We start from the raw sequence: 25,933 nt of genomic DNA, 5'->3' as shown, positions 1-25,933 counted from the left end.
TTCACAGCAGAAGAATTTATCTAAGATAGATACTAACCCCAAAGCGTTATTACATCCCTCCTTCCTTCCTGGGAAAGCCACAAAGGTCTTTGGAGGATCAGTGCAAAGCAGTATTCACCCATCTCCCTCTGCCAAAAGAGGAAAGAAAAGTAGGCACAATGAGCCACACCATATTAAAATCCCATAATCCAAACAGACTGTTGAAAGTGTGTAATTTTCCTTCACCAGTGGATCACAGCCCTTGGATCACCAGTGGAGGACAGAACACGTGGATACATCCTCACAAAACTGTGTGAAACAGCAGATGCAAACTTTGGTACCTGCAGAAAGAGAAGATAAGCACCACACTGCCCTGCAGCCAGGCCCAGGTGAGCTATCAAAAGCTCCTCCAGATATTTGCTATCTGTTTTTCCCCAGGCTTTAACACATAATTGCTTTATAACCCTAATTGCTTTTGAGTCTCAGGGCTGTAAATCCAGACTGGTGTACAACAGGCACTCCAGCCACTGAGGCACTGCCAGCCAGGCTTGACTTCTAAAATCTTTAACTTGTGCAGGCTACCCAGTAACTCCCTGGGTGCTGCCAAGGCCCTCAGAAGGGTTTTAATTCTTAAGCAGGTATGTGAAACCCAACCCCCTTCCGAGAGGGCAGGGTTTTCAGGTCATCCAGAGCATGTCTGGGTATTGTAACTGCTTTTGTTGGGTATGTGACCTTGAAAAACCAACCAGCAATGTGTGTCCCTGCGCCACACAGAGCACACACGGTGCCCATACCTAGTTCTTTCCCTGAGGGGTGGTTACAGGGTGTAGATTCCTATCGACTTTCTGCAAGGCTGAGTGCTGAGATCAAGAGCCTGGTTAGCTCAGCCCCTTTATCTTTGACGACACATTTCCAACCCACCTACCTCAATCCCTCTCTTAAAAATAAGAACAGTGTCTTCTGAGACATCTCACTGCTGGGCCAAATTCAGATTTTAAAGGCTTGTAACGCAAGAGATGTTATCTCCTGGCTCCCCAAAGTAAAGGCAGGGACACAGCAGCGGGGTTCCTCACACAACAAAGCCTTGGTTTGCTTTAACTAAGCTACACCATTTACATTCTGCTTCCTGTTTACCGCCCTTTGGGTTCACTTACCGAAACTAATAGGAACTCTACATTCAAATGTTTCAAAAGTAGGTGGTGCTCTCTCCCCAGCTTCTCTCCCAGCTCTGCGGGGCTGGTAGATGGGAGCTGCCAGGATTGACGTGCACAGGGTTTATTAGTGACTAATCTGAAATCTTAACTATCCAAAGTGCTGAGTTCTCAAATGTCTTTTTGCTACCTACCACCCTGAAAAGCAGCAGTAACGAGTTTAGAAACACATGGCAGACCGTGTAAACCCTTCTGCTGGTGTGCAGACCCTATGGGCACAAAGTTTTCCTGAAGGGCAGGGGGAATCCTCACAAATCAAGCCCAGCTCAGGTGAAAAGGCGTTTGCCTGAGTGGGTCCCTTGGCTCCTGCACAGCCTGTAGCCACCTCCCCACCTCCTCAGCTGAGCTTTGGATTTCCTGTGTGAAGCCATCACTTCTCTTGGTCAGGTTTTTAAGACTTGGATGATGGCAAGATCGACTTCAGACACTTGATGGCACGTCACGTGGGTGAGGAAGACACCACCACGCTCCTGCTTGGGGCTGGCCCAAGCTGCACAGCGCTGATCAGCAGCAGTGGGGGAGCTCAGGGAGCTGGTGAGGAGCCCAGCTTGTCCCAGGCCAGCACATACAGCCTCCAAAAGCACCTGGGCAAAGGCAGTTGAGCAATAAACCTGCCGACCACAGCCCGGAGCAGCACGGCTCCTCTTGGCCACAGGCCCAGCCAGGGTAGGGCCCTCACTAGGGAAGGAGCAGGATAATGTGGATTGGAGAACAGAGATTGGAGCAGCCTCTTGTTTGCTGCTATCAAGCAGGGGCAGGCAGGAGCCCTGCGGGGAGAGGAGCAGCTCAGGAAGTGGCACTGCCGCTTAGTCAGCAGAAAGCTCCAGTCACAGGCAGATGGGCTCCTCAGCAGCTCCACTGCAAGAGCAGCTGCTGGCTCCCTGAAAGCAGCTCCCTGCTTTGGTGTGCATACAAGGTGTTTCAGAGGTCCCATCGCTTCCAGTTTACCAGCAGGGAAAGGAGAGGAAGAGCTCAGGAACAAAACAGAAGAGCTCCTCTGCGTGCCAGGGAGCCCCATCTGCACACTTCCCAAGGACAGGGGACAATGCAGTCACCAACAACCCCATAAAAGCCACCATTTGAGAGGAGACCCCCCCAAGGAACAGCACATCCAGGTGCAAAAGAGAGGGAGAAAGTGATGGGAAAGGCACTTCCCCACTCATTTCAGTTTGTGCCTTGTGGTACCCACACACACAGTTGCACCTTCCCCTTCACAGTCATCTTAGGATGTCAGTCATTTCCTGGAACCAGAAAATGCTGCTCTGAGGCCAGTGGGTAGAGCAGTTGACGTCTGTGTGGGGAGAAAGTGCTTCAAAGCACTTCAAAGCTCCTGACACTGCCTGTCACAATTAGTTTGGTCAAGGCCCATGGTCTCATCCTACTCCCATGTACCTTCATAAACCACCACTCGTTGTTCACCACCAGCATGGAAACGGTCACAGGGAACAGAGCCAAGCAGAAGCCCACTGACACCCACAGCCTGGTGTTGATATTAGCCCTGCTCAGCAGTAGAATCTGTTTAGATAAATATCCCCTGCTTGTGAGGTGAGACTGAACTGGCTGTATCCAGCTTGCTGCAGATCCCATGCCTGTATGGCTCCTGGCAGTATTATCTGCTGCTCTGAACACCAGAGCCTGAGCTCCAGCACTGCCTGACATGTGCAGGGACACTCATGTGCCCTGGTGTCAGCAGACCCTACCCTCAGCACACGCTCAGGAGGAGAGGCCACGGATGATGTGTTTTCCTTGGCATCCTCCCTCTCTGCTTGCTGTATGAGAGAGCAAGGCTTCCACAGAAACTGTCATCCACTTAATTCTGCAGTCTAGGGAATCTCCCAGCCTTCCAGGCTCGAAAGACACCCATTTCCCTGTTGCTGTTCCAAGGGGGATCGCTTTGCACGTGCTACGATTGCCAAGATGTCTGCCATCAAAATTAACTCAGAATTTGGTGTTTCTGAAGGGAGAGAAGGGTATGAAGTCAGTTGTAAACACAGAGTCCCAAGTGAAAGCAAACCTCTGCTGTCCTGGTGACCACATCACTTGGCCTCTCTGAAAAGAGACCCCAAAGGCGACCACAGCAACTTCTGGTTTTGCGTGGCAGATAACCACTTCCCACATCTGCTCCATCAGCTCAGGAGCAACTACCCAGACAGGATTACTTTCCCCTTGCCATGCCAGCAGGAATTGGACAGGCCAGGCCCCTGCTGCACCATACCAGGCCTCGAGAACCAGCCTCATGCTTCTTACACATCCCGACCTTGCTGCACGTCCCCCGGAGCGCAGGGTTGCAACATGTCGTGCCTGTGAAACCAGCCAAACGTGTACTGGAGCTGCATGTGCACAGGGTGCTGCTGTGTGTCACGCAGGGCGTGCTGGGGCACCGCTCCTGGGGAAGGCAGGTGAGGATCATGGCCAGGTACGGCATGTTTCCCAAGCAGGTGGCCACAGCTTGGCTTTTGCTGACCTGGATTCCAAGACAAGAAACCATGAACCCCATGACACTACGCACCACAGGACCCCACCAGGCTTGGGCTGAAGGGACCTTTCGAGGCTCTCCAGCCCCAACCCCAGCCATATAAGCTGGGACACCTTCACCTAGATCAGGCTGCCCAAAGCCCCGTCCAGCCTGACCCTGGATGTCTCCAGGGATGGGGCATCCACCACCTCTCTGGGCACCCTGTGCCAGGGTCTCACCACCCTCAGCGTGAAGAAAAGCCTCAGCCCGGAGGTACCAGCTTCGCATGGTGGGGGGTAAGCTCTTTCAGCGGGCTCCGGTGAGGGCTCACCCCCGCAGACCCGGTAGGGCCCGCCCGGGCCGCAGCTCCCGCCGCGCCACCCCGTCTGAGGGCCGCCCAGGGCCCCGCACGCCTCCAGCAGCGCCCAGCTGGGCCGGGAAGGGCCACCCCCGGCACCGCACAGCCCGGGCAGCGCCTGGGCTCCTTCCTAGGGCTGCCCCTCGGGCGGGCAGGGAGCTGTTCGGCCGGGGACACCTCAGGGGGGTGGTTTCGGGCAGGGCCCCGCAGCGCCGGGGCTGTGGCTGTGGCCGCCCCCCAGCGCTGCCCCGAGCGGCAGCCGGCGGGGTCGGGCCGCTGCCCGGCCCTTTAAGGCGCCCCCGGCGCCCGCCGCGTGCTTCTGCTGACGTGTGATCGCGTGGCGCCTCTCCCCACGGAGGCCCCGCCCGCGCCGGGCATGCGCATGCGCAATGCCGGCCGCTGAAGGCGGCCCTCCCCGTCCTATCGCCGCCGCGCAGGCGCAGTAGCGGAAGAAGCGGCGCCCCCGGCCGTGCCGCGGGGGGGGGAGGGAAGAAGCTGAGAGCGCGCACGCGCACCGCGCCTCCCGGGCAAACGAGAGGGACGCCCCCGCCCTTCCGTTCCGGGCCGCGCGGCCCGCGCATGCTCCCTGTCGCGCGGGGGAGGCGGGGCTCCGGCCGGCGGCGCCGCCACGCATGCGCAGTGTCCTCCGGAGGCCGCGCGGGAAGCGAGATGGCGCGCGCCGCTCTGGGCGGAAGTGGGCGGGGGGGGCGGGGCGTTCTCTCCCCAACCCCCGCCCCGCGCTCGCTGAGGCGGCCGGCAGCGCATGCACGGGAGGCGCTGGGCGGCGGGCGGCGCCGTTGAGCGTCGCGGCGGGCGGGGCGCGGGCGCTGCGCGCAGGCGCGGTGGCGGCGGAGGGGAAGTGAGGCGGGCTCGCGCGGCGCCTTTCCGGCGGTGCTGGCTGAGGGAGCGGCGCGGAGCGGAGCCGGCCCGACCCGACCCGACCCGCGGGCGGCTTGAGGTAACTGCCGGCGGCCCCTCGCCTTCCCTCGCCCCGCTTTCCCCCCCCCCCTGTCTCCTCACGCCCTGCCTCACGCTCTCCCCGTCCCTTTGCAGGCAGGACGCGGAGCCGCCGCCCCTGAGCCGGCATCCATGAGCTGAGGCGCCGGGGCGGGAGCCAAGGCAGGAGCCGGGCGGAGCCGCCGCCTCAGGCCCGGTGGAGGAGCGGAGCGCGGCGCGACCCCTCTGCCCGCGGCGCCCGGGCCGCCCCGCCCCGCCAGGCCTCCCCTCACCCTTCCCCTCCCTTTCCCCCCCCCCCCCCCTCCCCCTCCGCCCCGCTTCTTCCGCAGCCGCCCCATGCGCGGCCGGCGCTGAGCCCCGCCTGCCCTTGCCCTGACACCCCACCCCGCCGGGCCGGCCCCGCTCCGCTCCGGCCCCCGCCCCGCGCGGGCTGCTCGGGTGGGTCGCCGCTCGCCCTCCGCTTTTCCCCCCCCACCCCAACCCCCACCCCGCCCCATCCCCTTTCCCACCCCCTATCCCGGAGGCGCCGGGCCCCTTGGATGCCGCCGAGATGGGCAAGGTGCTGTCCAAGATCTTCGGCAACAAGGAGATGCGGATCCTGATGCTGGGTCTGGACGCGGCCGGTAAAACTACCATCCTGTACAAACTGAAGCTGGGCCAGTCCGTCACCACCATCCCCACCGTGGGCTTCAACGTGGAGACGGTTACTTATAAAAACGTCAAGTTCAACGTGTGGGATGTCGGGGGCCAGGACAAGATCCGTCCCCTTTGGAGGCACTACTACACGGGCACGCAAGGGTTGATCTTTGTGGTGGACTGCGCCGATCGCGACCGCATCGACGAGGCCCGCCAGGAGCTCCACCGCATTATCAATGACAGGGAGATGCGGGACGCCATCATCCTCATCTTCGCCAACAAGCAGGACCTGCCTGATGCCATGAAACCCCACGAAATCCAGGAGAAACTGGGCCTGACCCGAATCAGGGATAGGAATTGGTACGTGCAGCCCTCCTGTGCTACTACAGGGGATGGACTCTATGAAGGGCTGACATGGTTAACATCCAATTATAAATCCTAATGAGAGAATAACTATTTAGTCTACAAAGAATTAAAAGAAAAAAAAAACAAAAAAAACCAAAAAAAAATTTAAAAAATAACCCACATGGCTTTCGGGAAGAATCGATTCTCTACTGAAAAGTTAAAACGAAAGCACCCATAGGATTATGATCACCTTTCTCCAGTTACCACCCTTTCCTTCTGCACACTTGACTGGATTCCTGTTTTAACTCTTCTTTGCTTGGCGTTAGGATGCTCTAATCTCGGAATGTGACACGAACACAAGCACTAGATGCTATGGCAGACTTCCAGCAAACAGGGGAAAGACACATTGTAGACTTGCTAAGTAACTTTTTCTTTTTGGTTGTTCGTTTGTTTCTCTCTCGATAGCCCTTAAGAAGGTTGGATTATTGTTTGGGGGGGGGAGGGTTGGGGGGACGGGGTGGGGAGACACGGTTGGGGGAGAGGTGCTGTTTTCAGTGTATGCTTTCTGGTTCTCCTTTTTTTTTTGTTGATTCTATATTATTATTATTATTATTTTTCCCCTCCTTCTCTCACTTGCTGTAGATTGCTACTTTTTTTTTTTTGGCATTCACGCAGAATATGTTGGTAGGTCTCCTTCATCTAGTAAACTGAAAATTTATTGCTTAAAAATCAAACTGCAGTCTGTCTTTTTATATTTAAGGACTTTTTTTTAATATATATATATATAAAGAGAAAAAAAAAAGTTCTGTTAATCTGTAACTAAATAGTGACTCTCAGTCTGGCTTCATTATCTCAGACTAATAACGAACCCAATCCCTGCCCGCGGTGGCAGGTAGCGCCAACACCATTGTAACATGTTCAAAGTGCATATCAGGCCTAAATGTTAACTAGGTAATGCAAGAACTGCTTTGAAATGTCAGCTGTGAAGTTCTGAACCATACATCATGCATGAGAAAGGGATGCAAATAAGTTCCCCATACTTCATAGCAACCATAATAGCAAATAAGACATGAATGATGTAATAGTTCCAGGGTAGATACTGTTTGGGTTTGGGGGTTTTGTTGGGTTGGGTTTTTTTTTTTGGTCTTGCATTGCAAACTTTAAATGATGGTTTAGCTGCAGGGTGTTGTTTTTTTTTACTAGTTGGGTCCAGTTCAGTGCAAGATAGGTTCCTTCCAGAAAATGCAGCAATAATGGGTAAAGCCTTGCAAGCAAATTTTACTTCAGGCACAGAAGTTTTAAGGCAAAAATCGAGCTCTGGCTCACCTGACAAATTGTTCTCAGCTCCAGGCAGTTGAAGGTGCCTAAATCTAAAAGGATTTTCAGATTCCTTTTGACAGGCACATAGTGGAGAGAGAAATTCTTTAAGTTTTGGGGTTTTTTTCTTACCCCATTTTGTAGACTTCTGATGGGGCAAGTCCTGTGCTAAGCTGTGATGGAGCTCGGTGACTCTTCCATCTCAAAAAGAGCCTTTTTTGAGGAAAGTTCTTTATCCCTTTAGTTTTCCCAGACTGAACTCATGTGAGTAGTTGGAGTCTTGGCCTCCTGCCTCCGGAGCCGGTTGTTGCTGTAGTCCTGTAGGAAGGGAACTATGTTGGATGTCTGAAGCCCATTGAGTAACTACTAATGAGAGCGGGGAGGAGAGAAAGAGAGAGAGAGAGTAAACGACTATGAATGTAAACTTCCATAATTAGTTCTTAAAGGGCAAGCAGCTCATTTGCCATTTCACAGCTTGCAGATGTGACTGGCAAAAAGGAGAGAGAAACCACAAACCAAGGAGCCCACCCAGCAGAAGTATTAATATAAAAACTCCATCAAGTATTAATCACTGGGTGCAAAAAACAAACCAACATTAAAGCAGCTGGTTCTTATTCAGCCTTAAGGATTAACTTCAGATTTCCTTCGAGGAGTTAAAACTCCACTGGGGAATTCTAGGAATGTATGCTACAAAACCAGAAGAAAATGGCTTTTTTTTTTTTCCTTTTCCTTTTTTTTTTTCTTCCTCTTTTTAATTTTTTGTATTTTCCAAGGATTGAGTTTTACCTGAAATCGGGGGCATTACACTACATCTCTGCAGCGTTGGCTCTGCACGCTGAGTACGTTGTATATGGAGCTCTTACCAAAGATGTGTGGGAAGATCACAAACCCTGGAGACTCACTTCTGAGATGGGATGCTTTGGACCACCTAAAAGTTCCTTTAGAACACGGTTCCAAAAAGCCTTTACCTTGGCCTGGGTTGCAGAGGGGACTGAGGGGGGGTTCTTGATATGCTGGAAGATAGAGCACTGATTGAGCTTGATGCAGAACAACTCTTACATCTCAGCTCCAAAGAAGAGGAGGTGAGATTGTTGATGTGTTTTTTTCACTCCAGGCTCTTTGCTGTTGGAAAACCATAACTCTATTTTCTGGCTTTTTTTTTTTTTTCCTCTTAATTTTATTTCTTGTTGTAACTTAACAAGCAGCCTGGTGGCATAAGGACTAAAAACACAAGAATATGGTTACCTGTTTTCTTCTGGAGCATAAATAAAATAGCCAAGCACAAAGTAAATGCCTAAACTGGAAAACTTGAAGTTCTATTAATTGTTGAACTTTCTTAAACCTATTCTCAGTCAACATGGCAACTTCAATCACTTCATTTCTCATCTTCACTTGATTTAGGATGTTTTTCTCTTCGAGTGCTGGGGCAGACTCCGCGTTAAGTTGAATTCACCATTTTATATTTCCTTTAGTAACTTGGTTACTCTGTTTTTTGTAGGTGAAAGGAAACTGATTATGCTTCTGGAGGGTTTTTTTCTTTGTTAATGTCTTTTTTTTTTGTTTCTTTTCAAGGGGGGAGGGAGAGAGAAAAAAGTTACTGAAACATGTGGCAGAGACTTCACAAATAAATGACCGTTGCTACTGAACAAAACACAAAGGTTTCACTTTCAACATGTCCTTTAGAGGCTTGTAGCTGAACCTCACCACAAACTGGTGGCTCTCAGGCAGTTAAAACACAGCCTGGAGGATAAAAGTGGCAATCTGTAAGAAATTCTTCATGACTTTAAAAACTAACCTGAAGTTGAAGTGCATCGATTTGTGTTCATGTGAATTTAATGGAGTTAAGTTTTGAATGGCGTTAAAATCGTGTCTGACAAGTGAATGAGTTTGTAGACTGTGATCTCCCTGACTTAAAGTAAACAGGAATTTTTTGTGTTCTCAATATGGCTGTAGTGTTGGTAAAGAAACTAATAAGCAGAAAATAAAGCAATTATACAGCGGAGCATCTCCTGGTATGTTACTTACATCTAATTATGAGAGAAACAGAAAGGGGCAAGATGGTGCTGGAGTTAGAGCGTTGTGCCGGCATAAAGAGGTCTCTGTTCTGTGTGTCATGGCTTTGAAAGCCTGTCTGTCATTCCTTGCAGGCTGAGATTAGTGACTATTTTTACGAGTGGAAAGGATGATACTCCTGTAATACTCCCACTTGCAGTTAACAATCTTCAGCAAACTTTTAGTGTCAAAATTTACGCTGCCTGGGCGCTGCCTCCCCCCACTCCCCGCTATGTAACTGGGGAAGGTAACAGGGTGTGAGCAGCTGTGTGAGGGGGCACGGAGGGGCTGTGGCTGAGCTGGGGCCGTGTTTCACAGAAGAAATTACTCAGCTGGAAAAGGAAGGGATTAGGTCAGCGTTGAGAACGCAGCCGTGGCGGAAAGGGGCCGAGGGGCGAGTCGGGGCGCTTGCGGAGCTACAGCTGTGAAGGCGGGATGTCTGCTGTGCCTGAGCTGATGAAAGGACTCAGGCAGGTGCAGTGGGGAGTGCGTTGGGGTTAAGGGGGAGGGCAGGACCCAAACAGCAGGCTGGGGTGTGTGTGGTGGGCTGTGGTTACCAGCTGGGGTCCCACCGGCCCGAGAAGCAGCAGCACCGTTACAGGAACCACCCAGGAATCCCAGCCTGAAGCTGGGCTGTGGGGTGGAGCTGGCAGAGGGATGGCAGAGGTTGTGAGGGTGGGAACCCAGGCATCGTCCCCCCGAAACTGTTGTCTTGTTGGAAAGCATTTGGGAACAGGCAGGACACCTGGTTCAGCCAGGTGGGAGCACCGAGGTACCGGGGGTCCCCCGCAGCCCCATCCTGCGGGGTGCTTAGGCCAGGCGCTGGCTGCTGAATGGCAGTTAAGGGTGTGGCTGTGCAAATGAACTTACTCTGACTTTAAGCTACTCCCAGTTTGGAGACAAGGCTCCAGGAGGGTAAACTCATGGCTCTCTCACTGTAGTAGCTACTCACCTGCAAAAATGTCAGCACTTAAGCCGGGCCTTTGTTCCAGCAGCAGGTAGCCTGACTCCTGCCAGCGCCCTTCCCAGGTCACGGGGGGCTTTCTTCCCTGCTCACAGGGCTTGGGAAAGATGTCCCTGCCACCCCTATCGGGACATGAGCCCTGATAATGTACAGTCCCCACAAGCAGTGTCTCTTGGTTTAAAAACAACTTGCTGTCATTGTCAAAAGAGCTGTGAGATCTGTTCCTTCGCTGACGGACCTGTGTGCCCTTTCCCTGCTTGTTGGGAACAGGAGAAGCGACTGCTGGGAGCGACAAACTTGCTTCAGAGTGTGGAAGTGGCCTTGGTGTGGGCACTGTGACTCAGCCTCCCCACTACCACAGGGTTGTGCTGCTTATCTTGGATGGGTTTCTGCTGTCTGCCCGGCCTGAGGGGCTCCCTGTGTGGAATCCGAAATCACCCTGGAATCTGAAATCACCTCAGAATCCGAAATCACCTCAGAATCCGAAATCACCTCAGAATCTGAAATCACCTCAGCAAGGCAGCCAAGCTTTCTCCTCCCCTCAGGGGCTGCTGGTGAGCTGGTGGCATCCCCCCCTTGCTTAGCTCAGTTCCTCTCTGACACCCAGAGCCCGACCACAGCGCCGACGCTCGAGGTTTCAGAATGACGCCGAAGCCGAACGCTCTCAGGACAGGACGTCAGCCCGAGGGGGATGACATCCCGCCTCATCCCGCCTCCAAAACTGGGAGCACCACCAAGGGCTGCGTAATTTTCACCCTGCCCCCAGTCCTGAAAGGCTGAAGAGGGTGATGAGTCAGAGCCCCGTGGTGCTGGGCAGCGAGGGGCGCGTCCCCATCACGGAGCCTGTGCGAAAGGCGGCTTTTTATAGGCGGCAAACCGGGCCCAGGAAGTGTCTCTTGCTCAAGAGCAGGTACATCTCTGCCCTGCTTCAAGAGGAGAGATGGTGGGGGTAGAAGGAGTAAGATGTGAGTCATTGGCTGAGTTTTCCAGGCTGGGATCTCTCTCTGGTTTAACAGGCTCAGGCCCTCGCTCTGCCTGGAGAGAAACGTCGTGCCTTGCGCGTCGCGCCCGGGTGACTGGGGCTTTGAGGTGTGTCTTTGAGGACAGCAGTAATTAGACAAAAAAAGAGGAGGATTTAATGGGTGTCTGGGGTGTGAGAGGGGGTGGCAATAGCGCTTCAAATCCAGTCATGGGTGAGAGCCCTGGTTTTCCTTCGGAGCGTTGAGCGGAGCTGTAGGTACCCTCATACCCCAACCGCCTGTCGGGCTGGTGCAAGCTCACGTGGTGGTGTAAAAGAGAAATCAGCTGCAGTGTGAGTGACAGGCTGGATGTGCCTGTGCCTAGCGAGGGTTCCCTGTTTGAAACTAGCATGGGTGATGCTGCCAGGCCAGGAGCCAGCTCCATCCCAGCGCCTGCGATGGATGTCCCATGCCAGCCCCCACCTCCTGGAATGGCTGGGGTGGGCTGGGGTGGACTGGTTGGCTGGCTGGGCTCAGCAGCTTAGCTGGGATGGTTTGAGAAGCCTGCCTTGCTCTTGGCTGCTTGTCCCCAAGGCTCCCTCAGAGGAAGACACATCATGGGGAAGGGGGCAGGCAGCCTGGATCCACACTGCTGAGGGCAGACAGGATTGGAGGAAAGCATCCCAAGATGACACCAGCCCCGGAATACCTCCAGTGTTCATGTGAGACTGGGATTCAAAGAACCAACTGGTTACAGGAGGAGTGGGAGTGATGTGGAACCGACACTGGTCCTGCAGCTCCTAACCTGGCAGCACCCTTTGCTCTGCACGCTTTCCCAGAAGGAGACTTTGCCCTCTGTGTGTGTGGGACGTGGGATTTCGCAGTCCTTGTGCTGTTCATATTTGCTCTCTGTGCCCTCAGGAGTTTTCCTTTTGAAAGCAGGGAGCTGCTGTGGAGCAGGCACTGACCCCGTGGCTGCAGACTTCCAGCTGCCGCCCATCCACGGACCGGGATGCGCTCCTGCAGTTATCCCATTAGCTCAACATCTGCCAGAACGCCCTTTCCCCAGGGGGGCTGGATTAGGCTGGAACTGACCCAGCTCCTCAGGAAGCTTTTCCTATCGCGTACTCGTGGCTTCCAATCTGCTGCCGGAGCTGTAACCGGACCCAGCGCCTGGCTCAGGAGCACAGAGCCCTTTGCAAAGCAGTGATTTGGCTCTAATCTTCCACCAACCCGAACCTGGTGCTCAAACCACACCCCATGCATCACGTAGGTACCCCTCCTCACGCTCTAAGGGCTCGTTTTGGCTGCTGCAGCCTGTGCTGGGCTGCTTTTCACACCAGCAGAGGAAAGGAAAGCGTTTCCAAGGGGGGAAGCAAGGGGCAGCAGCAGGACAGGCCTTGCTGCTCTGTTTGATTTTAATTCTTGCTGCCTGATACAAAAGGTTTGGGAGAAACTTCCCCAGCACCTGCTGAGCTGGAAGAGGAGCCGAGCTCGGCGAGGGCCCACGCCAAAGCCGCTGGCGCCCGGCGCGGCATTGTGAAGGCGCTGAACCGCTGCCAGCGAGCTGTCCCCGGGTCTCAGTCTGGCTCATCTTACAACCTTGGACTGGTTAATGAATTCCAAGGCCTGCAGCCTCTGAGCAGCGGGAGTATGTGGTGTGTATGAGCAAGGGTCACCCTCAGCCGGGCTGGGACGCTGCTGCCTGGGTGCAGGCGATGCTCCCGGGCTGATCCCACCAGCCTCCTGCAGCCACAGAGGCACCTTCCTGCCTCCGACCTGTGCCTGGCCCCCGTGCTGCAGCTCCCTGGCTCCAGCCTGCACCAGGCCCCTGTGCTGCAGCTCCCTGGCTCTGTGGGGAGGGGTGGGAATATTTCTCCCAGCTGCACTCTCAGGCTCCCAGCTCCTGCCTTACCTGTTTGGATACCTAGCGAAGAACCTGCCTTCCGCATTCCCCCCTTGGTGTGGTGTTACACTCCTAAGCCCACAGCTTCCCAGCTTTTGTTTCCATCAGGGACCTTGAGGACTTCTGAAGAGGGGAGTGTCCCTCCCCATGGGGACAAGCCAGTTTGGAAGCTGCCTGTGGGTTCCCTTCAACCACAGCCTGACTCCCCTTGCTCCAGCGTAACGCTCGCTTCAGCTCATGTTTGTGCCTCCCCCTCCAGCCCCGCTGTGCCCTGGGGTTGAGGAGGCTGAGCAACTTCTCCTTCCCCTCTGCAGGAGCTCTGGTGGCTCCCACTGCTGCTCCCAGTCCTCCCGGAAACGCTGCGAGTGGTGAAACTGGTTGATCACGTTGAGGCTGAAGGAGCTCTGGCATCCCAGTGGGATCTGTGGGTTAACTGGTTCCATCTCCCATCCCATTTGCCAACTTCCCTGATGCATTATTCAGCAGCCTTTGGAAAAACCAGAGCTTCCCAACACTCCAGGGTTCTGTCCTAGGGAACCTGTGCTGGCAGGGGGTTGGACCTGATGATCTCTGGAGGTCCCTTCCCACCCCTACAATTCCCTGATCCTCTGATTCCACAAATTCACATCTCTCCTCTGAGTTTGCAGCTTCCTCCTCTCTCAGTGTTGCACTTGGGCCAGAAGAATCCCAGACATATTTACAGGCTGGGAGAAGAGCTCCTGGGGAGCAGCCCTGCTGGGAAGGACCTGGGTGTCATGGGGGATGAGAAACTGCAGATGAGCAGCAGTGGCTCCTGCAGCTGGGAAGGGCGATGGGATCCTGGGCTCCATCAGCAGAGGGGTGGCAGCAGGGACAGGGAGGGGATTGTCCCTCTCTGCTCTGCCCTCAGGAGGCCCCAGCTGGAGTCCTGTGTCCAGAGCTGGGGCCCCAGGACAAGAGAGATGTGGGACTGTTGGAGAGGGGTCAGAGGAGCCACGGAGATGATCAGAGGGCTGGAGCAGCTCCCCTACGGAGAGAGGCTGAGGGAGCTGGGCTGGTTCAGCCTGGAGAAGAGAAGGCTGTGGGGGGACCTCATTGCAGCCTTCCAGTCCCTGAAGGGAGCAGAGGAACAGGAGGGGAATCAGCTTGTTAAAGGGCAGAGACTGGCAGCACAAGGGGGAAGGAGTGAAGCTGGAGGAGGGAAGGGTGAGATGAGATATTAGGGGGAAGTTCTTTGCAGAGAGAGTGGTGAGGGGCTGGAACAGGCTGCCCAGAGAGGGGGTGGGTGCCCCATCCCTGGGGGTGTTCAAGGCCAGGTTGGCTGGGGCCCTGGGCACCCTTGTGTAGCTCCAGGCCTGGAGGTTGGTGTCCCTGCCTGTGGCAGGGGGTTGGAGCTCTGTGATCCTTGGGGTCCCTCCCAACCCAGAGCACTCTATGGTTCTATGATCTGCTGGCTACGTAACGCTGAGACCTGGAATATTTTGGCGCCGGTTCCCATACTACGTAGAGGACCCCTCTGGGGAGCAGACACACCCTGAGCTCTAACCCACCTCCCAGCGCCCACCCCCAAAAAAAAGAGGCTGCTCTTTAAGGCATCAGCTCTGTGTTCACAACTAACATCTGCCAACTCCCCCAGCATCCCCAGGATGCCAAACCCGTGCTCCATGGCAGCAGGGGAGGCTCCGGGAGAGCCGCCGCGCCGCGGCTGCGTGGGTACGGCCCAGCCTCCTTCCAAACCTGCAGTTCAGGCCGGGGCACTTGCAGCTGACAGATAGGGCGGGGGGGGGGGGGGTGACTAATGAAGAATAAATATCCTGCTGCACCCTCCTCGTAGGCAGCAGCGGTGGCTCAACGCGCCCATGGCAGACGGGAGGGCGGGAGGGGGGCACAGCCGCCTCCCTCAGCCCTGGGTGGCTTTTGCCTTGGGGTGTAGGAGAAAAACGGGGACAGGAGGGAGCTGGGATGCTCCTGGGGAGGTAGGGGATGGGGGAGCGGGATGGAGCGGTGGTGGGGGAGTGATGGATACTGGGCAGAGAGGTGCCTGGAGGGAGGGGAGGCCTTTTCTTCCCCCAAACAGGTTTATTTCCATCAGGTTTGATGGCAAAACCTGGGCTGCCGCATCCTGTCCCGTACCGTGGTGGGAGGCTGAGGTGAGGTGAAGGTTCACAGGGCTGAGCGGACAATTTCCCGTCTCCTCTGCTTTCCCAAGGTACCTGTGAGGTGCAGGTGTTGGTGGTCAAAGCCCCTTCCAGACCCCCCACCCTGCCCCAACGCGTGTCAGGGGGTGTGTGGGATGGTGCCTGGATCCTGCGCGGTTCCGGGGCCTGGAGCGGCGGCTCTCGGGCCTGCACGTCAGCTCTGATGGTCGGTGGTGGGAGAGGCGACTGATGAGGAGCTGGGGGTGTTGTTTGGTGCTCACCTGAGCGTGAGCCAGCAGAGTGCCTGGGTGGCCAAGGAGGCCAACAGCGTCCTGGCCTGTGTCAGACCCAGCGTGGCAGCAGGGCCAGGGCAGGGATTGTGCCCCTGGACTGGGCACTGGTGAGGCTGCACCTCGAGTGCTGGGTCCAGTTCTGGGCTCCTCACTACAAGAAGGACATTGAGGTCCTGGAGCGAGTCCAGAGAAGGGCAACCAGGCTGGGGAAGGGGCTGGAGGGCAAATCCTCTGAGGAGCAGCTGAGGGAGCTGGGGGTGTTGAGCCTGGAGAAGAGGAGGCTGAGGGGAGACCTTCTTGCTCTCTCCAACTCCCTGACAGGAGGTTGTGGGGAGCTGGGGCTCAGCCTCTGCTCGCAGATACCCAGCGACAGGAGGAGAGGGAATGGCTGCAAGTTGTGCCAGGGGAGGCTCAGGTTAGAAATGAGGAGACATTTCTCCTCCCAAAGAGCGGTTGGGCATTGGAAGGGGCTGCCCAGGGAGGTGGTGGAGTCACCGTCCCTGGGGGTGTCCAAGGGAAGGTTGGGTGAGGGGCTCAGGGACGCGGGTTACTGAGTGATAGAGGTGGTAGGGGGTGGTTGGGCTGGATGATCTCAGAGGTCTTTCCCAACCTTCCTGATTCCGTGGCTCTGTGATGAAGTCTGGCCTTGAGGGAGAAGCTGACTCAGTGGCACCTCGTACCAGACTCCTCGGAGGGGCTGTGAGGCACAGGCAGCCCCCCCACCCCACCCCCCCCCACACAACATCCTTCTGCAGGGAGCTTCACAAGAGCCAGGGGAGGCTTTGAGCCGAAATAAAAGCGCTTCCCCCACACACCCATCTAAATCCTTCCCACCCGCCTGTCCCCCGGCGGTTCCTCTTTTAGCTCCACGTCGCCTTAGAGAGGAAAAAAGGAGAAAAAAGAGGAAAAATAAACCCAGTGTTGAGTGCAGCTCTTCTGGGGGCTGCAGCGCTGCACACACAGCTCTTCCCCAGCCTCCTTCCCCCCGCGCTCCTTGGGCTGCACACGAGCTTTTCCGGTCTGATCGCACGGCCAAGGAATGTGTGTGCACACACAGCACGTGGCTGCAGCAGCCTGAGTGCCAGCACTGAGGCTTTCACAGCAGGATGGAGGGGAGAAAACCATGCCCAAGTTGCTGCTTCCTTGGTTCCCTTCAGGTTTGGGCTGCTGATCCGGTGGGAGACGGGCCGGGCTCCATCCTGACCTCGGCGTCACCGGCTGCGTGGTGGATTTCTGCCTGTCCATGGGCTGTAAAAACTTTGCCAAATAGAATGAAAGTGTAAAATCTGCCTGGCTGGGAAGGGAAAAGCAGCTAAAAAATAAGCAGGCTTTAAAAAAAAACCCACCCCAAAATACCTGTGTCATTCAGCACTCCCTGTGAGACACCACGGGAGGGTGCGCAGGGTGCCGGTGCTAATTAGGAAAGCAATTAATGCCAGACGTGCCTTGCTAGACACAAGGAAATCCAGACTGCAGCTGTGCTGGCACAGCTCGTCCTGGCAGAGACCCTTCCCTGGGCTGGAAGCAGGGGGGCTGCATGTGGAGCACGCTCTGTGTTTGGTTCCTTTGCGGGATCCTCGTCCTATTCCAGGAGGATGGGGGGAAGGATCCAACCTCTCAGTGAGATTTGGGGTCTGAGCTGCCAGCTCCCTCCCACCCAAACCGGGCTGGGCTGGAGGGGTGGGAGGACCAGCAGCTCTTCCCTGCAGCCCCAGCTGGGTGACCCAGCGTGGCAGCAGGAGCTCCCTGAGCATCCTTCCACGCCAGCCGCTGCTCAGCCCGCAGCTCTGGGAGAAGGGAAGAGCTGGATGGTGTTTTGGTAGCGGAGCCAACACGGACCGCGCTCGGCGTGGCTGCAGCACACACGTGGGGCCATGGGCGGGCACAGCTCAGCACCCAAAAGCCTTTCCAGTCTAATGCAGCACACTGGGAGCGAGTCCCAGCCCAGCCCCGCATCGCCAGCGGGAGAACATCACCCTGCTTCACCCAAAACAAGCCTGGCAGAAGGGCCCCTGCATCCCCAGCCCCACCCCTGCAGCCACTGGGCAAGCCAGCGGCAGGGCTTGGAGGGGGGGTGGATGGGAGGGTGAGGGGGGGTCCCTTTGCACCCTCTCCTGCTTGTCTGGTTTGTATATTCCCACCTCCCAACCCAGTGTCCCACTGGCAGCACGAAAGCTCCTGACTGCAGGGAAAGGGGCTGCTGCCAGCTTAAGCTGCACAGCTCCATATGTGTGTGTATATATACACACACATATATATATTTATTATATATATCTAAACTGCAGAGGTCCATATGTATAGAACTAAACTGCAAAGGTGTTTATATATATATATAAACTGCAGAGGTTTCTCTGTATGGGTGTTTGATGGATCCCTGGCTATAAGCACCCCTTTCTTGGGATGCCCACCCACTGCCAGTGCCCACCAGGAAGCTGGGATTGCCTCCCAGCCCGGGGGAGATGGGGACGTTGGGGAGCTGGGACTGCAGAGCCTGACCTGGTCCTGCACAGACATCCCAAACCTGTGGCTGGTGAACCCGGTTTAGACCCAGGGGTTTATCCTGGGGTAAAACTTTTGTGCTCCAGTCACAGTACACACCCCACACACACACACCCCCCCTTTTTTTGCTTAAGCTAAAGCCCCCTTATGCCACTGGGGAGGTCATGGCAAGGAAAAAGGGCTCTGATGTGGCTCCTGGGAGTTTTCTGGGCAGACACACCACCCTCACATCGTTTGCAGGAGACTTGGGGAACGGATCTGGATGCTTCTGCCCTTCCTTTAGGTAAGTGTACAGCCTCAGGAGTGACCCCCATTTCCCTCCTAAAATCTCAGCAGCCCTGTCTCCCCAGTGCCAGCCCTTCCCCTCCCAAAATATCCCCTCCAGAGAGCTCTCACAGCTCAGCCTGCCCCAGCAGCGCTGGCAGGGCGGTGCCACTGAATTATATATATATAAAACACTCGGGTTTGGGGTTGGGCTGGTTGGGGTTTTTTCGGAAGGAAATCTGTTGCCAGGCAATCTGGCCCTGCTTTCAATCCTCCCAAACCCAGAGCCAGCCTGCAGCTAGCCAAAATGGGGGTGTGGGAGCCTGGGGTATCTGGTGGAGAAGCTGCCAGTGGGGTTGGGAGGTTTTCCTTTCCTGGAGGGTGCGAGGCTGGAAGTGGAGAGATGTTTGACCCCAGAGGATGCAGGAGTTACTGGGATGGGGGATCTTGAGAAACCGTGGTGAGGACAGCAGTGGTGAGCTCTCCCTGTGGGGTTACACCCAGGATGGATACAGCCCCCTGGGAAGCACAGTGTGTGCAAGTATCAGGGGTTTTCCCAGATAAAAGAAGGGTGGGATGCATGGATCAGCCCTGGCACGGAGTTCTTAGGGGTGTGGGGGGGGTGTCAAATCTGGAGCACGAACACCACACACTGCTCCTCAATCGACAGCACTCACGTGATGCTGGTGGGTGTGGATCAACAGGAGGGTCAGTCCTGACCCAAGTCCCAAGCCCAGAGGCTGATGGTGCCCCATGCCCCCTGGGGAAAGCTCTGCCAGGAACCAGGATCGATGGCACCGACCCCCTGCCAGACTTGGGAGCATCACCCACGCTGCCACCTTGGCTGGGGACGAGGAGGGGGTCACACATTGGCTTCGGGTGCAAGGCAGGCTGACCCCCCTTCCCCTTCCCCTCCCCCACCCCCCCCCCCAGGCCACAGGAGCAGCAAACTGGAGGGGTTCTGGGTTCCCCTGGCGTTCTCCCGATGCTTTCCCCAGCTGTCCCGGTCGGGCTGGGCGGGAAGCGGCTCCGGTGTGCTTTCCTCATTAACCGCCTCACATTTTCCAGGCAGAGCCTCCAACGCCACGAATGACTCCACAGTCACTTCAGGAGCTCTGATTTAACAGGGTCCCAGCAACCCCCCCCCACTTCCCTCCCCTGAGAGACCCCCAGGATGCTCCGTGCCCCCTCATCCCTCCCCACATTTCCCTTCTTTCTCTCTCCAACGTGGCTTTGAGTGAGAAGCTCTGTGGCTCCCGTAGCACCAGCGGGATGTGGCTCCTCCACAAGCTCCCCACACCCCAGGGCAGGATGCCATGGGGGTCCCCACTGACCATCCAGCTCAGGGGATGGGAATCTCCTTTAGCTAAGGAGCCAAACCCAGATTTCAGCAGCACAGGGATCAGCTGAGGGCTCCAACCAGCTCGGTGTGCACACGAAGGCAGGCTGTGATTTGCATCGCCCCATCGCAAGCTGCTTTTAAAGGATGTGACCTAATTAAGTTTCAGCTCGTTTCAATATGATTTTCAGAGTCACACAGGGGTTTTTGGCTTTTTTTATTTTGGCTTTTTTTTTTTACTTGGCCTGTGCAACCAGCCAGTCCCACAGGGAGGTGTCAGGCTTGGAAATGGAAGAGGAGGAAACATCTCAATTCCCCAGGGAAAGCCTGCGGAAGCAAACCCAGGGGTCAGTCCAAAACCCCTCTCTGTTCCCAAATTTCCCTTGATGGGCTTGCGGGGGGGAGTCTCTCCATCCCTGGAAAACAGTGGGGAGGGGTCTGCAAAAGCTTGTCCAGCTAGTAAGGGGCTCCCAGGGCTGGCTTTCTTCCCCAAACCAGCTGAGCTATCCAGAAGTTTGCTTCAAAATAGGGATTTTTAAATTGTTATTTACTACTCTGCGATTCCTGATGCTTAAAGCCCTCCCAGAAAGGGGGTTTCTTGCCATACTGTGCATCCTCCCCACCCCAAATCCCATCCTGACCATCGCCATCATCCCCAGCGATGGGCTTGGTCCAAAGCTGGCCGACCGGAGGCTTCAAGGACCAGACAGCCGAGGCCCTTTCAGTGGGCACAGTGGCACGGGCCAGATGCAAACTGCAGCCAGAGTTTTGCACCCCAGCTCCTGTGACTCGTGGTGCAGAGCGTGACCTGGTTCTTCCACCTGCTTCTTCCACCCCTCTTCCCAGCATGCCCTAAATCTGGATGGATTTAGCTCTGCCAAAACAGGTGTCTCCCCCCCCCTCCCCCCAGAGCAGCCACCCTTCCCAGGTCTCAGTGCTGGTTCTCACAAAGACTCCTCCAGCCACGACAGGTCCCATCAGACCCCCGATATCCCATCAGGGCTCCAAAGCACAAGGCAAAGCCAACTGATCCTTCCAACCAGCCCTCCCTGGGAGCCTTTTAAACCACAGCAAATATTGCTCTGAGCCTTAATTTTCCCCATGGGGATGGCCAGGGAGGGCCTGTTTGCCACCAAGGATCACACCATCCCCAGGGAGGGTGTCCCAGCGGTGTTGTGGCTGGATGAGCAGCAGGTCCCACATTTCCCTGTGGCTACAGCTGGGATTTGATTTTGTCCAGAGGTTGGTGAATCCAGCCCGTTCAGCACGGCTGATTTGCCCTCCAATTAAGGGCATTCTTCCTCCCTTCCCCTTTGCAATTAGCGTAAAGAAAACCAATTAACTCCAGCAGGGTGAAGGCCGAGCGCCTGTTTCCGCGGCGTCAAACCCTGCTGCTCCTGCATCTCAACAGGGGCTGAAACCTGCTGATGGAAGATGCTTCTCAGGGTGACAGCAGAGCCTGACCTGATGCCCAGTGTGGCCATGTGTCATGGCCTTGCTCCCCACCCCCCAAAGTGACTCACACTCTTGCCTTGGCCAAACCCTGGGGATGTGGGTGTAGAGGAGAGTTCCTGATGTTTCCTGCCCACCCTTGGGCACGCTGGAGCCTCCATCTCCCCTCTGCTGCTGTTCCTGGGCTGTGCCAACCACGGGCATGAAGGGCACCTCCATATCCCCCTGCACCCCCCCACCCCCCCCCCCCCCTTGTCCTCCTTCTTTAGAGGGCTGAGCTGGGAGCAAGAGGCGGGCTGGGCCCCGGGGTTCTACCCGTCCCGCCCCAGCAGCTACGCCCCAAATCCCTGCCATGAGGTGTGGCAGGTATTACCTGTTCCCAGGCTGCTCCCACTCGCCCTGCGTGGCTCAGGATGTCCCAGGCAGCTCCCTGGGCCCCCCCCCCTCACCCCAGCCAAACGTGAGGCAGTGGGACAGTGGGGGAAGGAGACAACGTGTGTCCCTCTTGAGTCTCCCAGAGTAACACGAGGGGACGTTGCCGGTGGGAGAGGATGGCAGTGCCCCATGGAGACAAGGGGGCTGCCCCAGCTCCAGGTTTACCCCAGGTTTACCCCCAGGATTCCCTGGCACTGCCCATCGCCTCCCCCTCTCCATGCCAAACCCCCAAAAGGGTGTGGGGGGAGGTGGGGTTCATTCCCCCCCCCCACCATGCAGCAGCTCAGGGCATTTGCTCTCCCCAAGTGAGTTTATCTCACCAGGCACTGGCAGCAAAGCCCTCGCCTTGCTCAAGAGGAAGCGAAACAGCCGTTAACTGGCAGCCACATGCAGCCCCCACCCCCCCCTTGGCACAGCTCAGGGGGGGTGGGGGTAGCTGTGCCATGCACCAAAAACTGCGGTAGCCATTTGGGTTCAGGGTTTTGGGGGGTCTATTTTAACCCCTTGGTATCTCCAGGATGCTGTGTGCCCCTGCCCCCAGGCTGGGTGACACCCCCCCCCCCAGCCCCCCAGGGTTCCAGCTGATGGCCAAAGCTGGAGGATTCGGGGAGCTCGTTGGTCCCTGATCCCCTTGATGGGGCATTTTTGGTGTTTCCCCCCCACCCAAGCTTGGAGCTGCTCTTGCTGTCAACAAGAAAAGGGAGCAAAAAGCAGAGCCCCTGCCCCAGAGCTGCTCACCCCTCCGGCTTCTCTCAGGGTCCCCACTTGCTTCAGAGACACCCCCCAGCCCCGGAGGGGTGGAGGGGAGCAGGATCTGACCCTGTGAGTACAGTTAACTCCAGAGGCTAACCAGGCTGGGGAAGGGCTGTTTGGAGGGGGTGTCTGGCTGCTACCAAATACTGCAGGGCATTGCTGGTGCAGGATGGCTCATGGGTGGGTTGCAGGAGCTGCTGGAGGGGAAGGGGGGGAGTGGGGACACACAGCCCCCTGCCATTGCTTGGTGGCAGACAAAGCAGCCTCCTTCGTGCAGAGGTGCCCAGAGCATCCCCCATCCCCAGCACTGAGCCCAGAGGTTTGTCCATTGAGGGGGGGGTTGAACCCACGGCCCCCCACACCCATCCCAGGGGGCCACCCACGGTCACACTGCCTGTCCTGAGCACAGCACTGAACCCACCAATAATCCCCCCTGGGACAAAAGAACCTGAGGGCAGCTCCCACCCCCACCAGTAATTCCTCCCCTGCACCCTAATCCCCTTCTGTTGCAGTGGCCAAATCCAATTAACCCTGTAACCATCCATCGCCCTCCCTCCTCCCAGCCTGGCCGGTGCTCCAACAGAGCCAGCAGCCGGTGGGCACCCTCCACAGGGTCCCTCAGGGATGGGTGCTGCAGGGATGGCGTCATCAGGGCTGGAGAGGAGCATCCCTGTCCTTTGGTGGGGTTCATTCCCAACAGGAAGGGCCTTCTGAGAGCTGGATGGTGCTCCCAGGCAAGGTGTAACTGTTTGGAGAGGTGCAGCAGCCGTCACACCCACACGGGCCCGATTCAGCACCCCCCAGACCTGATATCCCTTTGCATGGGGTTCACCAGGAGCCTCTGAGCTCTGTTTCACATGAGGAAGATGCTCTGGTCATCCTCTGACGCGGCACTCGGGGCAGCTGGGGGTGGGAAGGATGCTCTCCGGCCCAGCCGCGCTCCCAAGGCCACCTACAGCTTTTCCCATGATCTGTTCTGAAAACAATAATAATGATAATTAAAAAAAAAGGCTCATGACAGAGATACAGCAGCAGCTACTGGATGGCCCCAGTGACCCCCCCTCCCCTTTCCTCCCCCTCCAGGAACAGGGTGCAGCCAAATAAAGAGCTGAGCTGTGTGTATTTGCAGCCGTTGCCCGCGCAGTGACAGGGGTGAACTCAAGCTGGGAGTTCAGGAGGGGAAAGCAGATATTTCAGAGATGGTCAAAGCCTGTGGGCCAGAAAGGAGGCCCAGCACCAAGGGAACTGAGAAAGGGGTTTGGTTGGATGCACCAGGGATGGGGCGCTGGGGAGACGCTGCCTTTCTGGCACAGACTGGGGGGGAAGGAGCATGGAAATGGTGGTTGGTCCATGAAGCACAGGGCAGCACCTTAAATCCAGTGGGGGAAGCTGAGCCCAAGGGACGAGGGTCGGTGCGGCCAGGGGACAGCTGAGGGTTGTGTCTTGACTGTCAGCAGCTGCTCTGAGACCTGGGCTAATATTTAGCTTTGGACTTTGCCAAATTGTCCAAGGGGCAATGAAGGAGGAGGGCAGGTGACCTGTGTGGGTGGAGGGTGGCTGCAAGCCGGCACGGTGCCGGGGGCTGGGGCTCCTGCACAAGCTCCACCTCCCAGGGGTGTGATTTCTGGGTGTGATTTCTACTGATCGGGTACCAGTTCAGTGGGATGAGACCTCACTAAGCTCCCCCCACACTCCATTTAGCCCAGCTCTCCTCATAATGCTCAGCCCTTCCAGCTGTACTATGCTCCCAGCACACCAGGCTCAGGGATGTCATGGAAAGGCTGAGGAGGAGCCCAGTGGCATCACCAAGAAGGCTGCAAAACCATCCCCGACGCTGGCACAGAGCTGAGCACATCCCACTGGCCTGGATAACCCACCCTGGGAGGCACCTTGTTGTCATTTAAACCACCCCCTTTCCCCTCTGCTGGGATGTTATTAAGGATGGGGCTGTTAAACTGCCCTGTGTCCCTTCAGCAGGCTCATCCCTGTCACCACCCTGCGTGGCTCACGGTTTGCTGTGGCCATGAGGTTCCTCTCCATCCCCATCACCTTTACCCCGCAGCATCCCAGCCCTGTACATTTTGAATTCCACCTTTGCCACGCTATTTTCCACAATAACATTTCCCATCCCACCCCCCCCAATTAGTCCAACACCACCACCAAAGAGCTAAAAACAGGAGAAAGGCATTTTCTGCCTCTCCCCCAGCAGCCAGTGCCGGGGAGCACGGGGACGGCGCTGGCAGCGGGAGCCTCCGAGGTGTTTGCGGGGAGCGTTTGGAGAGGATCACACCTCCCCTTTCCTTTCCCAGCCGTGGATCTTTAAATATCTGGCCCAAATCCACACGAGCCTGGAGCTGCTTAACTCTTTCTTCACATTCAAACCAAAAGGAAATTGGGCACCTAAACGGGGCTGGTTGAGGAAACAGGGTGTCAAACCCACCCCGGAGCTCCTGCTTGTGCCGGGGTGGGAAGCACTGAATGGGCAGGAGTGATGCAGATGTGGTGGGGGACAGGACGGTGGGGACAGGATGGTGGGGACAGGATGGTGGAACCCTCCTGGATCCCATGGGGAACCTCTTGGCTCCCGTGGGGCTCATGGTACCTGCTGGTCGCATTCCACTCAGCTTCTCTTGTGCCCTCGGGGCATCCATGAGAGCTGTGTGGTGGGAAAGGTGGGAAAGCAAGCCCTGCATCCACGCTGCTCTCCCCAGACCGGTGCCTTTCCCCTTGAGAGAGGTGCACACTCCATAAAAGCAATGGACTGCCCCACAAAAACCAATGGAATCCCCCCCAAATTGAGGCACTGCCCCCCAAAACCAACACACACTCCCAAAAACATCTGGTTGGACTCTGCACCTGAAGATGCTCAGTAGAACGCGGTGAAGCAGCAGCAGGGCAGGGCTGAGCCCTCTCTCTGCCACAGGAGGTTTTGGGGGCACAGGGAAGGGGATGGGAACACCAGGAAGGCCCTGGCCAGATGCTGGTCCCAGCCCTGCACCAAAACCCTCAGGCCCCCAGGATTCAGGTGAAGCTGAGCCCGAGGAAGGCGGATCAGAGCAGGAGGAGAAGGGGCTGGTTCCTGCCGCCACCGAGGGGAACCAGCGCTGCCGGGCAGGCGGCGGCCGCCCCTGCCACACGCCGGGGGCTGGAATGGAGCGGAGCGGCTCAGGCCGGCTGCGGGATGGATGAGTCAGAGATTTCAGGCACAATAGGAAGAGCCGGCTCAGCAGGGCCGGGCAGGGCTGGGCCAGGGCCCGGAGGCTGCTGGGCGCTGCAGCCCCTCAAGAGAAGCTGCTCTGGGACAGGGCACGCACAGAGCAGGAAGAAACGGGGCCTTTGCCCACCAGCATCTATCTCCATGTCCCTCCTGCCCACAGCCATCTCCACCCTTCCACAGCCAGATGGTTTTGGTGGTGGTGTGTTTCTCTCCAGGCAGGGTAAACTGGGATCCTGCGCTCAGTCTCCCCCCTCCACCTCCCAAGGACCTCGGAGGCAGAAGACAAGCGATGCTGGGGAGGGGAGTCCCTGTACATCATCTCCTGCTGCCGAGGGGGGAGTTACGGCATCGCTGTGCCCTTGGCAGCAAGGTGAGGATCAGGAAATGGCCCAACAGCCGTGATCAGCCACAGGCTCTGGGGCATC

The 25,933-nt window shown here is 56.7% G+C and overlaps 1 protein-coding gene across 1 annotated transcript; it reads left to right on the top strand.

The window, feature by feature from the left end:
* Positions 1-4,849: 4,849 nt before the first annotated feature.
* On the top strand, positions 4,850-6,383 carry ARF6 (ARF GTPase 6). Its single transcript, XM_084270434.1, has 2 exons — positions 4,850-4,961; positions 5,057-6,383. Exon 2 carries the CDS (start codon positions 5,511-5,513, stop codon positions 6,036-6,038), a length of 528 nt encoding a protein of 175 aa, XP_084126560.1. The 5' UTR covers positions 4,850-4,961; positions 5,057-5,510; the 3' UTR covers positions 6,039-6,383.
* Positions 6,384-25,933: the final 19,550 nt, after the last annotated feature.

Source organism: Gallinula chloropus, assembly GCF_964237585.1.
Source record: "Gallinula chloropus genome assembly, chromosome: 14".
NCBI classification, from domain to species: domain Eukaryota; kingdom Metazoa; phylum Chordata; class Aves; order Gruiformes; family Rallidae; genus Gallinula; species Gallinula chloropus.
Note: the sequence above shows the minus strand (reverse complement) of the source record. Positions and strands in the feature narration are given on the sequence as shown.

Bases quoted from the DNA above. Each gene is read 5' to 3' on its own strand.
- ARF6 (XM_084270434.1), top strand. From the start codon at position 5,511: ATGGGCAAGGTGCTGTCCAAGATCTTCGGCAACAAGGAGATGCGGATC.